The sequence below is a fragment of the Corylus avellana genome, chromosome 9 (genome assembly GCF_965113065.1).
Source record: "Corylus avellana chromosome 9, dhCorAvel1.hap1.2, whole genome shotgun sequence".
In the NCBI taxonomy this organism is placed as follows: domain Eukaryota; kingdom Viridiplantae; phylum Streptophyta; class Magnoliopsida; order Fagales; family Betulaceae; genus Corylus; species Corylus avellana.
In genome coordinates, this window is record NC_142498.1 from 22,879,279 (window position 1) to 22,894,699 (window position 15,421).

Sequence of the window (15,421 nt, forward strand, 5' to 3'; positions counted from 1 at the left end):
ATTATTATTATTTTTTAATTCTTTTTTTGTTCTTGGTAGAGGAGAGAGGAAAAAAATGAATATATAAGATTAAAAAATTAAATTAACTTTCACTTTTTGACACTTGCTATTTGGAGAGCCTTGTTAATCAAAGTTAAATTTAAAATATATAGTAGATAACTTGTTAAATGACTCTTTTTGTAAGTCTTTTTTCAAATTTTTAAAGAAAAGTCAAATTTAAAGAGCTAAATAGCAATGCTCTTAAAAAACTAAAACATGTCTCTATAACTCATAAAAATAAAATAAAACATAAAATAAAAAACCCTTCTATTTTTGAAAAAATGGTAGGCTTTGGGCAAAATGGGGTGTCTGGCCACCTCTATGGGCTAGTTAGAGCCACCTCCAACTTGCAATTTTTAACTAAGGGAAATATTGCAAAAAATTAAAAATTCGATATTTTAAATTCAGAGTTTTAAAACATCATGAAATAATGTCTAAAAGTGTGAAAATTCAATAAGGTTTTGGAAAGTTTCCCTACTCTTAATCATAGTGCCAATATTTCAAAATTTAAAAAATGCTTAACAGAAGATTAAGTTTAAGTTTCTTAGAAGACTCAATTTGACGAATAAAATTCCTTAAAGATCATCATGAATTTGGATTAGTTTTTAGTTATAAAACCTAAATCCAAGCAATCCTACAATATACCTCTTTCTTTGGATCAAGACACTTGAGTAGAATCAGTACAAAACATCTAAAAAAACAAGAACAGATCACTCATCTCACAGCCAACTTGGCTCTAGCATGGCCTCGGTTGATTTGAAATTGTTCGGTAATGCCAAGATGCGCCATAAGAAGCCAGACATGAGTGAGGAGCTCCCCGCCCTTGGATAGCTGTTGAGCATGATGATATCCTCTGCAGTGACTTGCAGCGTAACCCAGAATCTCAATCCACACGTTACAAACAAACTCCCACTTCTCCTCTTTATTCCATATCTCTTTATCCACCATTTTCTGCAATTGATTTGCAAGCATACACCCATCGAATAGCACGGATTTGCTCCTGTCCCCTTTCACCTTTGTTGGTTCAACTTCAGTACACACTTCAAGCAACATTGTGGGAAGTTTGTCCTTATCTTTTGATGATAAACCATTTTCCTTGGAAAATTCCTTGGCCTCCTCACATGTGTCTCGAAACCTCATCAACCCAATCCCAATTGGCAGCATAAAAGGACGAATGACTAAAAGATACAACATGTAGTCCGATAGGTTCTTGCTGGAATCTTTGGCGGCCAAGTTTTCCCCATCATCTGAGTGATAGCAGAGATCAGTAGCAATGTGCCAGATAAGAATGCTTTGGTCGAATTCTACTTGCTCAGTGCTCCAATCGAATAAGGAAGAACATTTATATTTTTCCTCTTTGAAAACAAGGCCGCCTCTGGCACTACATAAAGACCCGATATGTTTCTCATACTCTGATTTTTGTTTGTTGACCTCTGCTTTTTCTTTGTTGACATCTGCTTTTTCTTTGACCTCTGCTTTTTCTTTGCTGACCTCTGATTTCTTCAGGAAGTGCTGGAAGATCGACTCCTTCATTTTGCTAGAGATTTCTTCGCAACGATATTCATACCAGTGCTTCTCCAATGTTTCATAAAATGGCAAATGCTTCACAATCTTTTGGAAACATTTATCATCCAGAAAAGGCACGAGGTTTCGTCTAAGGGAAAAACTTAGCAAATTGTACTGAGCCAAGGAATTTGACCACCTCTTTTTGTTAGAAGGTAGAAAAGAAGAGACAATGTTTCCGACACAAGAGAATGAAGAGATTATTCTTGAAACCATAGGTTGAAAAAAATAGGTAACTGGAGAAACCATCTGTTGAAAACAAGAGGTGATTCTAGAAACCATAGGTTCAAAAAAATGGGTAACTGGAGAAACCACACGTTGAAAACAAGAGATTATTTTAGAGATCACCATGGGCTGAAAACAACAGAAGTCTCCACTCAACCATAGCTTTGCCCTGTCAGAGAGTAATAGCAAAATGACACCATAGAAATCTAAAATAATAGCTCCAGCCATCAATGTGTAAGTAATGATGAGATCAGTCCGCAGGTGATTGTGTTTCTCAACAAACAGGAACAACACAAACACTATAATAGTGAAAGAGCTAGTGATGAAGCGGAAAATACATCCCCATGTAGTGTATATTATAGGTGCCTTTGTATAGAAAGCATCATACGCGAAGTCAAGTTCGATTTCAACTAACTTGAAAGCACCTTCCCAATTAGTGGATTTCTGGAAGTAAGACTGGCTCTTATCTCGGTCCTGGAAGCTAAGAATAAGATCTACAAAGAGCCGCTTGAAACTCTGGTAGAACCTGTACGCATCAGGCAATAATTTACTTGTATTAGCGGCACTGTCGTCACCGTCATTGCGACCATCGGACTGGTGAGAAACCTCGATCACCTCATCAGCCGACACACTAAACCCCTCGGCCTTCTTCAAACTGAATTCCTCCATGAATTTAGCATAATTTGGGCCAGGATCAGGAGCATCAAGCAAGGAATCAAGAAACTGCTCACGATTTGCAGATCTCAAGGCCAGTGACCTTTCTCCATACTTTACCAACCCAGCAAAAAGCATGGGAATGGTGAGGATGGAGAGCCAAGTTCCACTCCAGGCCGTGATAGTGACATACAATGCCACGCCCGTCTGGACACCAAGTCCAAGCAAGTGCCTTATCCACAACTCATTGTCTGCTATAGCATAAGCAGTAATTGTGTCTGGGCCGCCGAGGTGCAGCAGCAGAAATGGTGCCCAAAATGCCATGAGCTCATCATCGTTAGTACTGGTTACATTGGCAGCACAGGTGCAGGAATTTCCTTGCTTATTGGAGAGGACACCAAGCGCAACAGTTGCCACCCAGTCTGCCATTAGGTAGGCTGACCAAATAGACAATCTAAGCCAAGCTCTTGGGTTATACTTTCTGCGGTTGCCCACCACAATGAGTAATATTTGCAAGGTGAGGCTGATGAGGACCAGTATTCGTAGCTCCCAATCGTCCCATAGTTTCCGCACCGGTTCTGGGAACACTTGGACGAGTCTCCTCTTGTCCACAAAAAGCCAACCGCTCAAAACTGAAAACAAAAGATCGTGAACATAACTGCTAATGTCAAGAAAAACAAGTTCCATAAATATCAAAGGTTATATTTTGGTACATAAACATAAACTCTTTAATTGAATTTTCGAGGTAAATTTAAGGTGCCTTACTCGTTGTTAGTAGCATCCTCAGTTCAGCTTCTGTGATCTGTGATGAACTGCATTTATTGGGAATGAAATTCAGGCATGGAGTAAGAAATAGACCAACTAGTCTAAAATTTGAAACGCGAATGCTTTACGGTTGACCGGAAGGGGAACTTTAAAAAAGACTCGCTTCTTGGTACTTCCTGCTGACAAGAAATTTAATTTTGCCTAAGTTGTAATACTCTGCTCTAAATTAGGGATACAAAATTCTTAATTTGGGCTTAAAGATTTATAAGGAATAAGATTTGACGTGAAATCTTGGAAAACTTGGTCCGAATGACACTTGGGGCAGTTTTAGTTTTGGACTAATCGATCAGTTGTTAGAGTGATCGATGGATCTGAATCCTAGTGACCAATCACCCATTTTGAATGATCAATCAGTATGGCACCAAAACTTTATCTTTTAAATGCAAAAATGTTCAACCTTTAAGTGTTAGACAGTGCTATGAGTGATAAAGGGCGCATTTTTTTGAGACTTAGGGGCTCTAGAGGTCTTACCATAGCCAAAAATGTGATTTTTAGAGGTTGAAGATGATGAACAGTGTAACTGTTAGATCATTGTTCACCGTTTATCTCTTAGTTGTCGTGTACTGTGATGGACTTAAGTTTCGCATGTGACTAGCTACTACCGAAGTCATGGACTTAGTTTTATATTTTGGGTTAATAACTGTTCTGGTATCTAAGTTTTAATTTTATTTATCTATTATTTTTTTTTTAAGTTAAAAAAAAAAAAAACAAATTTAGTACTTTAAATTTTAGAAAAAACCAAATTATTATTTTCGTTAATTTTTGTTCATCCCAATTAACGGCAGAGGATAATCGACCTTCCCCAGTTTGACCTTAGGGGTGGTTGAGTCACCCTCAAGGCCGGTCTGGGGTAGCTGAACCACTCCCAAGGCTACAGGAGGCGGTTCGGCCACCCCCAAGGGCCAAAAAGGAGGTGGCCGAAACCACCCCCAAGGCCCTTCGACCACCCTTAGACGCCATGTGTGACTTTAGCCACCCCCTGCGTCTCCTCTAAGGGTGGCAGAACCACCCCCAAGGTCAAAGAGATGAATGGAAAATTAACAAAGGTGATGATTATGTCTTTCTCCAAATTTGATGTATTAAAATTGACTTTTTTTTAAAACCCAAGAAAAAAAAAATAAAATCATTAAAATTCAAGTATTAAAAAAGTTATTAACCCCTTATATTTTTCACATGTAAAACATTTACTCCTTTTAGAGAAAGGTGCATGGGCCCACCGAGGAGAACATCACCGGGCGATCTGGCTAGGCTAATCTTTGTGGCCAACCTAGAGATGGAGGCATATAAGTATCAAGTATTGCTGTTAGTTCAATTTGCTTAAAAAATATATATATTGCTGTTAGTGTTAAATTTCATATTATAATTAATATATTTAAGTGGATTTAAGCGCATTAGTTTAAATTTTTAGACCAAAATGATATTCAAATATGCATATTAACGTTTTATGAGTAAAACAACTCTCAAAAGTAAATCACTTGACTATATTGTCATGTCATTTAATTTTTTTTAGAATAATATATCATAATGTAAACAATTAAATACAATAAACAAAATTTGAATCATAAAATAAATAAATATTTTTTATTTAACTTGGAGGAAAAATATAATTTAGCCCTCCAAACTACTAGTCATTTTTATTTTAGTCCCATAATGTTCAAAAAGTGATAAAATAGCCCCCAAACTATCAACCAGTTACAATTTGACCACTTTGTTAGTCATTACTGTCAAATAAGATGGAAAATTCAATACTACGTCGTTTTAAAAATATTAAGTTACTAAAATACCCTTTTGAAAGAAAAAAAACAATTTAAAAAATGCTCCCCCAAAATGACGTCGTTTTGAGAAAAAAAAAAAAAAGGTGACGGCCACCCCCTGACCTGTGGGTGTGGGTGGGTGGCCACTCCCATGGCCTATGGGGTGGTCGGCAAGCCACCCCTAAACCACATTTTTTTTTTTCCAAAACAACATCATTTTTGGGAGGCATTTAATTTTTTTTTTTCTTTTCAAAAAGGCATTTTAGTAACTTAACCTCAAAAAAACGATGTTGTTTTGCATTTTCTATCCAATTTGACGGTGTTGACTAATGAAGTGGCCAAAGTACAATTTTTTAATAATTTGATGACTACTTTATCACTTTTTAAACATTAAAGGAATAAAATGAAAATAACTAATAATTTAGAAGCTAAATTATATTTTTCCCAAACTTGAAATAGATATAACATCCCATTCCACCTTTTTTTGGATGACATTTAATTGCTGGTAGACCAGCAAGGTGATTCCAAAGACTTTTTTTTTTTGTTTTTTTGTGTGAGGATTCCAAAGACTTGAGTGCTAGTTCAGTAGTTCCCTTTCAAGCTTTCCCTGTCAAATAATAGAGGTGTTTCTTACTTTCATAGTTCTCTGAATCCTATTCCAATAACCTGGTTGAGTGGATTCACCGCAATTGGCCACTAGAAAAACGTTCTCTCTGTTCACTGTGTAAAGGCAAGGCGAAAAAAATCAACGGAATGGGATCCACCAGGACCACCACAATTGGCCACATTCGACCAGCCAACGGAATGATTCGAAGGGAATGATTCGACCAGCTTTGGTGGTGGCATTGACACCACAGACTTCTGTACGCGCCTCTTTTTTCTGCAAAGTGTCATATCCGGATCCACAACGTGACCATCAGTTTCCTACTTGATTTGATTTGTCATCGACTCCTGTGGATTCAATCACGTGGTGTGGAGTCCACCGCAATTGGCCTCATTAAACCAACCAACGGAATCGAAAGCTATCGCTTTTCAAAGCCAAAACAAAAAAAACAAAGAACGATTTCCACACGTGACACCGAAGACTTTAGTTTAAGTCGCCTTCTATTCAATATACATCTCCATTACCGCATGAAGTGAGATGAAGATCCTCTATTTAGAAACCATTTCATAGTTTATATTATATTTTATTCTTATAAAAAAATATATCATAATTTTTTATATATTTGTGTAAATATTTTACTCTTATTTTTTTTATATTATAATTATTATTTTACAAATTAACCATTAAATTTATGTTAGCCAAAAGAAAATGTAAAATAGATATTTAATTAGAAGAGTTAAAAAAAAGCTAAATGTAGCAGCACTTTTTAAGGGAGCTATTTTATTTTTCATTGTTTTTCACCTGTTTTCTCTTTTTTCTCAAATTTTTCCTACTTTTTCTCTGCATGTTCTATTTTTTCTCAAATTTTTTTCCATTTTTCCTCTCACATGTTCTTTTTTTTCAAAATTTTTCTTACTTTTAATAATATTTTAATAGAATATATAGAAATATAACTAATCGGATGTAGAAACATTTAAAAATAACTTAGCTAAACTAGATAAAAGTGAACTTTAAAAAGTCATTTTACATAAAAATATGAGTCCTTGATTAAGAATGCTCTAATACGTTGTAATATCGTTATCTTGTTAAAAGAACTCTTCGAAATTAAATCTCCTCAACATATTCCAAGACCCACCTGTACGCTCGTCGGCAGCCGGTACTCAAACAAATGATGCACCAATATTCCAGGTGAAGAGGATAATTGAGGGAGAGGCAGGATCGAGAGAATCAATGGATTTTGTGGAAGTTGTTTATGCAATCTTAACGCAATTCAAAGCTCACCGGATAAATGAGGTAGAGGCGGTCACAGAGGATCTAGGACGGGTTAAAAATGTCTTCAGCTGCGATGAGCTTAAGTCGTTGGAAGATCTTCTTGCTGTTGTTTACGAGATGGAGGATTTCGCTGAAACGTCTTTCTTGCTGAGAATGCATTTAAGGAGAATCGGCTTCGCTAGGAGGTACATTTACATCCTTCAGAGGTTGAATTCGAATGCTAAAGTAGAGTTCGGCAATGAGATGATGAAGTTCATATCCAAGATCAGTCCCATTATTGAGCCCCTCAGCCTCAGGAATCAGGAATTAGGTGCGAGCAGACCAAGCAGTCCACATGAAGAATCAGACGTCGTTGGCTTGGAAGAGGCAAAAGGAAATCTGGTGACCTGGCTAACTGACACTGATTCACGCCCAAATCTTGGGCTCATCTTAATCTCAGGCCAGACTGGCTCGGGCAAGACTACCCTCGCAAAGGAAATATATAAGAGTGGAGAGATTCAAAGTCATTTTCAACACCGCCAATGGGTTTCTGCCTCTGAGGACCCTAATGCCAATGTCTTCCGGAGCATCTGGGAGGAGATCAATGAATCTTCGACGGATGATATGCAATCTACCGAAAAAGAAATGGTAGCGGAGATCCGTAAGAATTTGCAGGAGAAACGGTGCCTGGTAGTGTTCGACGCTGCGAGGTCAGGTCGTGTCAATATATACGCACGTTTTGAGTTATCATCAGATGAAGGTAATGGTAGCAGGTTGATAATGACTACTAGGGGATACGTCTCCAAGAGCTATGGAGATGAAAAAAGAGTATTGACTTATAAGCCAGGTCCGCTAAACAATGAGAACGCATGGTCTTTGTTCTTGAAAAATGTACGCTTACCAGATAATGTTCAGTTCTCTGATTCAGAAAGACTCCGGTTGAAAGAAAAAATTGAAGATATATGCGAAGGCATACCTTCGGCAATCGTGGTGCTTGGACGTTTTCTATCGACAAAAAATTACAAACAACGATTGGCAGTTGTTGAGCATGCAATTCATGACGGCCGAAATGAAGTCTCGGTCTCAAACAGCTTGGCCTTGATTAATAGTGATATGACCTTTGGGATGAGGCGTTGCCTGCTTTATTTTGGGCTTTTCCCAAAAGGATACGAAATTCCTGTGAGAAGGTTATTGCGTCTTTGGCTTGTAGAAGGGCTTCTTACAAATCCACGGGAACGGAGCAGTGTAAATGATTCACTGGAATGGGATCCAGAGCAAACCGCAGGAAAGTATCTGGAAGAATTTGTCTACCGAGGGATGATTGAAATAGCAAAATGGAGAAAAGATGGGAGTCCCAAAACATGCCGAATGCCAGCTGGCATCCTATATGATATCTGCTCTTCAAAAGCAGAAGATATATTTGGCCTTCTCCACCTCCACATCCACCCAACTACGCCAGTTCATGAAAGCAGTAGCAGTGATCATGCATCTCCATCTCCACCTCCCAAGTTTGGTGTCCGCCGTGTTTCTGGCGACATCAAAAACTATTCCCGTAAAGAGTACTCGCACATGCAACATCTGCGCTCTTACTTGTCCTTCAACACTCAAAACAAAGATACGCCTGCGCTGGAAATAGGCAACTTTCTCAGGGAAGTCATTGGTCATCGAGCCTTTCGAATGCTCAAGGTGCTTGATCTAGAATGTGTTTACAAACCTAAATTGCCACATAATCTGGGGAAACTCTATCTCTTAAGGTACTTGGGTTTAAGATGGACCTTCTTGGATACCCTTCCCCACTCTGTTAGTGAGTTGCCCTCCCTCGAAACCTTGGATGTGAAGCACACCAATATCAGCTCTCCACCCAATTCTATTTGGAAGATGCAACACCTGCAGCATCTTTGTCTTAATGAAATACGCCTCGACAAGCCTGTGGGAAAACACGGTATTTCTCTTACTGGGCTCCAGACCTTATGGGGATTATTTGTGGATAAGAAGATTCCAGTGAAGAATGGTTTGGATAGATCAACCGATCTCAGGAAACTAGGTCTGACATTTCATTTAGATTCCGTTGAAGAATTAAATGAGTGGATTGGAAGTCTGAAAAACCTTAAATCTTTAAGGTTAAGATCCAAGAACAAGAATGGGCGACCTTCAAAGCTCGAATTAAAGCCTCTATTAGGCCTAAAGAAGCTCACCAACCTGTATTTGCTTGGAAACTTACCGGAGCTACATGATCACTACTTTCCGCTCGGTATTATAGTTCTTACTTTATCGGTATCAAAACTGAAGGAAGATCCCATGCCAATCCTTGCGAAGCTGCCAAAACTTTCTGTCCTTGGGCTATTGGCCGATTCCTACACTGGGAAGAAAATGGTGTGCTCGAATGACAGCTTCGAGTCACTTACAATTCTGAAGCTCTGGATGCTAGTGGAATTGGAGACCTGGACAGTGGAGGAAGGAGCAATGCCATATCTCGAAGAATTGGAAATCCGATGCTGTCACAAGCTGAAGGAGCTTCCAGACAAGCTAGATCTGGGGTACATTGACAAAATAATTTTAACGAACATGGAAAAGGAATTTGAAGCCAATGTTCGAGCCAAAATTCCCAATTACTCAAGCATCCTTCTCAAACCTCAGCAATTGCGAGCTGTGCGATGTCATTGCCAGGATAATGTGAAGCAGGTTTCAATCCATTCCCTCATTTACTAGCGATTGCCTGCATGCTTTTCTCATTTCTCCTTATCTTTTAGTAGTTATTATTTGTCTTGAAAGAACATATAGAAAAGTTTTTACTGACATTACAGGTTTGAATGCTTGTATTGTCACTCATCTATTTGCTTTCAGGAGATTTCAGCTGGCTTGTGTTAAAAGCTTGGAAGACAAACTGAGCCAAGGAGGTGCCACCCGATCGGACACCTTTTCCTAGCTGATGTTTTATTTTATTTTTTATGAATGTTGCTCTGTTTTTGTTCTTGTTCTTGCCACTGCTGCTGTTGTGTTTTCGTGGTTGTTAAGAGAGCGCCGCTCTATATCATGTTAGAAACATTGAGTGATTGTTCGATTTGTTTCATGTGATTGTATCAGACTTCGTTTATATCCTTTTCGGTGAAGCAGTATTAACATATTCTCATAATAATCCTTTAGCAGATAGATTTCACAATGTCTATCGATTTGTATGTTGCTTATCTTGCCATATCATTTAAAATTTTTAACTGCTGTAACGCTATGTACTCATTAAATGTTATAAAATTTAATCTTGATCATAAAATTTTCTCGTACTTTCCATATGCCTTTTAAAGTTTCACACCATTTCACTTAGAGTAATGCTAGGGACTATTTTTTTTATCCTTCGTTCCTTAGCATTACTCTTTCACTTGACATACCATATTAATCGCATTAATGGCCATGTAGGCATTGATGAGTGTATAGTCTCCATGTGGATAAGATCATTGATTTATTTTGTAATTAGGGTATCACCAATAGGAGACTCCATATAAATGCAATTATTTTTCATGTAACGGGTAGTTATTCCCTTCTAGGCTTGTGCCATTATTTCCACTGAATGGTCTAAGTGGGTTGTCTGAGTGATATAATCCAACACAAATAGAAAGACTCCTGAAAACACAAAACAATTTTTACTTTTTCCTCATATCAAAATAATTTTTTTATTAAAAAAAAAAAAAAAGCTTTAAGAAACAGAACCATGCAATGCAAGAAATTTATTGTTGAAATAATTAAGTTACATTCCAATCAAGAACAACTCCGAACAAACATGTAAAGGGAAAAAAAAAAAAAAAAACCACTCATTTCAGAGCCAACTTGGCTCTGGCGTGGCCTCGGTTAATTTGAAATTGTTCGGTAATGCCAAGATGCGCCAAAAGAAGCCAGACGTGAGTGAGGAGCTCCCCGCCTCTGGCAAGCTGTTGAGCACGATAATAACCTTTGCAGTGACTAGCAACGTAACCTAGGATCTCAATCCACACGTTACAAATAAACTCTCACTTCTTCTCTTTATTCCATTTCTCTTTATCCACCAGTTTCTGCAATTGATTTGCAAGCAGACATCCATCGAATAGCACGGATTTGCTCCTGCCCCTTTTCACCTTTGTTGGCTCAACTTCAGTACACACTCGAAGCAACATTCTGCCAAGTATTTCGTCATCTTTTGATGATATAGCTCTTTCCTTGGAAAATTGCTTGGCCTCCTTACAGGTGTCTCCAAACCTGATCATCCCAATCCCAATTGGCAACATGAAAGGACCCATGACTAAAAGATATAACATGTAGTCCGACAGGTTCTTACTCGAATCTTTGGCAGCCAAAAAGTCTTCATCCACATCTTTTTGATAGCAGAGATCGATAGCAATGTGCCAGATAAGAAGGCTTTAGTCGAATTCTACATCAGTGCTCCCAACCGAATTTTGAGGAGCCATATTCTTCAAAAACAAGACCGCCGCTGGCACCACATAAAGACTCGTTATATTTGTCATACTCTGATTTTTCTCTGTTGACCTCTGTTTTTTTCTTTCTTGACCTGTGTATTTTCTTCGTTGACCTCCGCTTTTTCTATGAGTTTCTTCGATTTTTTCAGGAAGTGCTGGAAGATAAACTTTTTCATATGACTAGAGATTTCGCAACGGTCTTCACGTCTGAACTTATCCAATGTTTCATGGATTGGTAAATATCTCAAAATCTTTTGGACACATTTATAATCTTGAAAAGGCACGAAGTTGCGCTTAAGGGATAATCTTAGCAAATTGTACTGAGACAAGGAATTTGACCACCTCTTTTTGTTATAAGGTAGAAAAGAAGAGGCAATGTTTCCAAAACAAGAGATTAACGGAACAGCAATGGGTACAAAACTAAATACTTTTCGGGGAAATTGATGTTTATGCTTACTCCACCATAGCTTTGTCCTGTTGAAGGATAGTAGCAAAATGACAGCAAGAAATTCTAGAGTAATAGCTCCAAACAGCAATATGTAGGTAATGATGACATCAGTCTGCAGGTGCTTGTGCTTCTCAACAAACAGGAAGAACACAAAAACAATAATAGTGAAAGAAGAGTGATAGGTGCCTTTGTACAGAAAGCATCATAAAGTTCGATTTCAACTAACGTAAAAGCATCTTCCAAAGTGGATTTCTGGAAGTGAGACTGGCTCTTATCAGAATAAGATCTACAAAGAGCCAAACTCTGGAAGAAGTTGTACGCGGCTTCCAATGATTTCACACTTGTACGAGCGGCACTGTTGTTACCGTTATTTTGAACAATATTGGACTGGTGAGAAAGAGAAACCTTTTCTTGAAGAAGAAGAGTCAAAAAAACGAGGAGCCCACTATACCTTCTCCATCATCAACAAATTCTAGTACACTGTTGTCATTATCTTTAAGAGGGAGTTCTAGTGAAATGTCACCACATATGAGAAGTCTTCAAGAACACTATGAGGTACCAGAAAATTTAAATGATGATCTAACTCTCTTTTGTCATTTTGCGGATTGTGAGCCAATATGTTTTGAAGAAGTGGTAAAAAATGAAAAATTGAGAAATGCCATGGATGATGAAATCAAAGCAATTGAAAAGAACACATGGGAGTTGGCGACTATTCCAAAAGAACAAAAACCTATTGGAGTGAAATGGGTGGTCAAGGCAAAGAAAAACGAAGAAGGAGAAAGAGTGAATTCAACAATCTTCAAAAGTTTAGTTGGAAGTTTGAGATACTTGAAATGCACAAGACCGGATATTCTCTATGGAGTTGGGCTTATTAGTCGCTATATGGAGTCACCTACCTCATTTCAAGGTGGCTAAAAGAATTTTTTGTTATTTTAAGCAGGCTTAAAGAAATTATGTTTAAAAGGGGTGTTGAATAATAAACTTAATTTTAATATTTAGTTTAGTTTTTTCATTTCATATCCTCATATGTTACTAAGTGTCTTTTCATTTAATATTCTCATATGTTACTAAGTGAGTTGAAGATGTTGTTTCTTTTAGTTTTTCTAGAGTTATTTTACATAGTAGTTACATGAGAGTTATATGAGATGTAAATGAATGAAGTTATTGTGAAGAAGTTAAAAGGGTCATTTGTATCCTATAAATACTCAAGTAAGCAGGTTATTTTATCAAGTTGAATAAAGTTGAATATTCCTCTTCCTATTTTGTGTTTTCTCTTAGTGAGTGTTATTTCCAATTTTCAACAACCTCTTCCAATGGTGTCGCCGTGGCACTCTTGTTACCCTGATCATTTTGAACATCGGACTAGCGAGATTCGTGATCGACCACCTGATCATCAGCCAACACACAAAATCCCTCATCCATCTTCAAACTAAATTCCTCCATGAATTTAGCATATAAAATTTGGTCCAGGATCGGGAGAGTCTTAGTCGAGCAAGGAAACTATTGAAATATATATAAAATATAACATGCTAAAATAAGAAAGAGAAAGAAAAGAGAGAGCGGAAGCGGAGAGAGACGTATGTATTACATCTTGTATATTCTATATGTATCAAACAATATTACATAACTTTCTATTTATAGAGAGACAATAAGTAGTGATAAAAAAACCTTAGAGTAGACTTAAATTAATTAAGAAAGAGAATAAACCTTACACGAAATATAATAACGGATAATAAAAATATTATAACATAAAGAGAAATAACTTGTAAAGGAAAATATTAATAAATATAATTTAGAAAATATAAAATATTATAGCATCCCCTCAAACTCATGGTGTAAGCTTGAGTTTGGAAAAGATAATAAATTAATGGCATTTGAAGATTGAAGTCGATGGTTGGATCAAGGCAATGCCGGCGAGAAAGGTTGAAAATGAAGTCCAGAGAAATATCGGAGAACGAAGACAAGCCGCTAAAAGATCAATATATACTTTTGCAAATCTGCTCACCATAGATCATACATTTGTATATACCCGGACTTTTTTTTTTTTTTTTTTTTTTTAAAAAAAAAAGGTTTTTGTTTTGTGTGTCATATTGAATTTGGATTGTCCATCTCTTTTACTAAATAGCATTTATCGTTTTAATAGAAAAATGATATTTAGTAGACTCTCATACGGCTGTCATACAAATATGATGATATGACAGTGATTCATTGAATATTACCCATTAATTTTTTCTTCTTACAAGCCTTTGTTAATTTAAATATTAATTTTTACTGTATGCCACATCATCATAATTGTATGTTAGTTGACGGAAGCAGGATCCTATAGGGTGTGTTTGCCAAATGACTAAAAAAAAAAGTTCTTACTATTCATCTCAAAATCAACATCAACATTTACTTTTTAGATCACATAAATAACTTTTTATTGCTATTCAAATAAAAAAAATTACTACAAAACAATTTTTTTTTTCTCGCATCAATCAATTCTAATACAGTTTCAGTCCACTTTATTTTTAAAGTCATTGCTCTGTTTGCCAAAAGACCGGATTGAACCAGACCCAAAGACCCAAAAAAATTCATCTCAAAATTAACTATAAGGGGAAACTTCAGAAAACCCCCCTGAAGTTCCAGCCGATTTGAAATACCCCCCCTGAATTTCCAAAGCTCTCACTTAGGCCCCCTAAACTTCCGTTTTCTCTCACTTTGGACCCTTTTAACTTTTTATACCTATTTTACCCTCAACCAAAACTACGCCGTTTTACCCTCAACCAAAACTACGTCGTTTTGGACTAAAAAACTACACCGTTTTGGGCTTCAACACTACAACACCTACCCAGCCCAAAACGACGTCGTTTTAGGCATTAATTTTTTTTTTTTTTTTTTTTTTAAAAAAAGAAAATCAAAAAATAAATAAATAAAAATAAATAAATAAATAATCGGGAGCCACCCCATTGGCCAAAATGGGGTGGCCGGACCACCCCATTTTTGGCCAAGGGGGTGGCTGGAGCCACCCCCTGGTCGATCTGGGGGTGGTCGAACCACCCCCATGGCCAAGGGGGTGATCCGGCCACCCCCTTGGCCAAAAAAAGAAAGAAAGGGCGATCGGGTGCTTTTGGGGGTGGCCAGACCACCCCCAAGGGGCTGGGGTGGTTTCGGCCACCCCATACTGGCCGTATGGGGTGGCCGAAACCACCCCCAGCCCCTTGGGGGTGGTCCGGCCACCCCCAAATGCACCCGATCCCCCCCTTTTTTTTTTTTTTTTTTTTTTTTTTTTGCATTTTGGGGGTGGCCGGACCACCCCATGGCCAAGGGGGTGGTCCGGCTACCCCAGACCGGCTAGGGGGTGGCTAAAGCCACCCCCGATTAATTTTTTTAATTTTTTAATTTTGCTTTTCTTTTTTTTTTTAAAAAAAAAAAAAAAAAATAAAAATTAATGCCTAAAACGACGTCGTTTTGGGCTGGGTAGGTATTGTAGTTTTAGGATACAAAACGACGTAGTTTTGGGGAGGGTAAAATGGGTATAAAAAAGTCAAATTGTTTGACTTTAACGTTAAAAGGGTCCAAAGTGAGTGAAAATTGAAGTTCAAGGGGTCTAAGTGAGAGTTTTAAAAATTCAGGG

General features: G+C 37.5%; 2 protein-coding genes and 1 pseudogene across 2 annotated transcripts; 1 reads left to right on the forward strand and 2 right to left on the reverse strand.

Moving 5' to 3' along the window:
* Window positions 1-753: 753 nt before the first annotated feature.
* Window positions 754-3,825, reverse strand: LOC148583935 (uncharacterized). The gene is made up of 2 exons (XM_088510856.1): window positions 3,247-3,825; window positions 754-3,113 (listed from the first exon to the last, which is right to left on the reverse strand). Exons 1-2 carry the CDS (start codon window positions 3,260-3,262, stop codon window positions 754-756), a joined length of 2,376 nt encoding a protein of 791 aa, XP_088366982.1. The 5' UTR covers window positions 3,263-3,825.
* A 2,961-nt stretch (window positions 3,826-6,786) lies between these two features.
* Window positions 6,787-9,892, forward strand: LOC132191107 (putative inactive disease susceptibility protein LOV1). Its single transcript, XM_088510855.1, has 2 exons — window positions 6,787-9,597; window positions 9,760-9,892. Exons 1-2 carry the CDS (start codon window positions 6,895-6,897, stop codon window positions 9,781-9,783), a joined length of 2,727 nt encoding a protein of 908 aa, XP_088366981.1. The 5' UTR covers window positions 6,787-6,894; the 3' UTR covers window positions 9,784-9,892.
* An 826-nt stretch (window positions 9,893-10,718) lies between these two features.
* On the reverse strand, window positions 10,719-14,028 carry LOC148583936 (uncharacterized; annotated as a pseudogene).
* Window positions 14,029-15,421: the final 1,393 nt, after the last annotated feature.

Coding starts and splice junctions, on each gene's coding strand:
- LOC132191107 (XM_088510855.1), top strand. CDS start 6,895: ATGGATTTTGTGGAAGTTGTTTATGCAATCTTAACGCAATTCAAAGCT. Junction 9,598..9,759: donor GCCAGGATAATGTGAAGCAG/GTTTCAATCCAT, acceptor ATTTGCTTTCAG/GAGATTTCAGCTGGCTTGTG.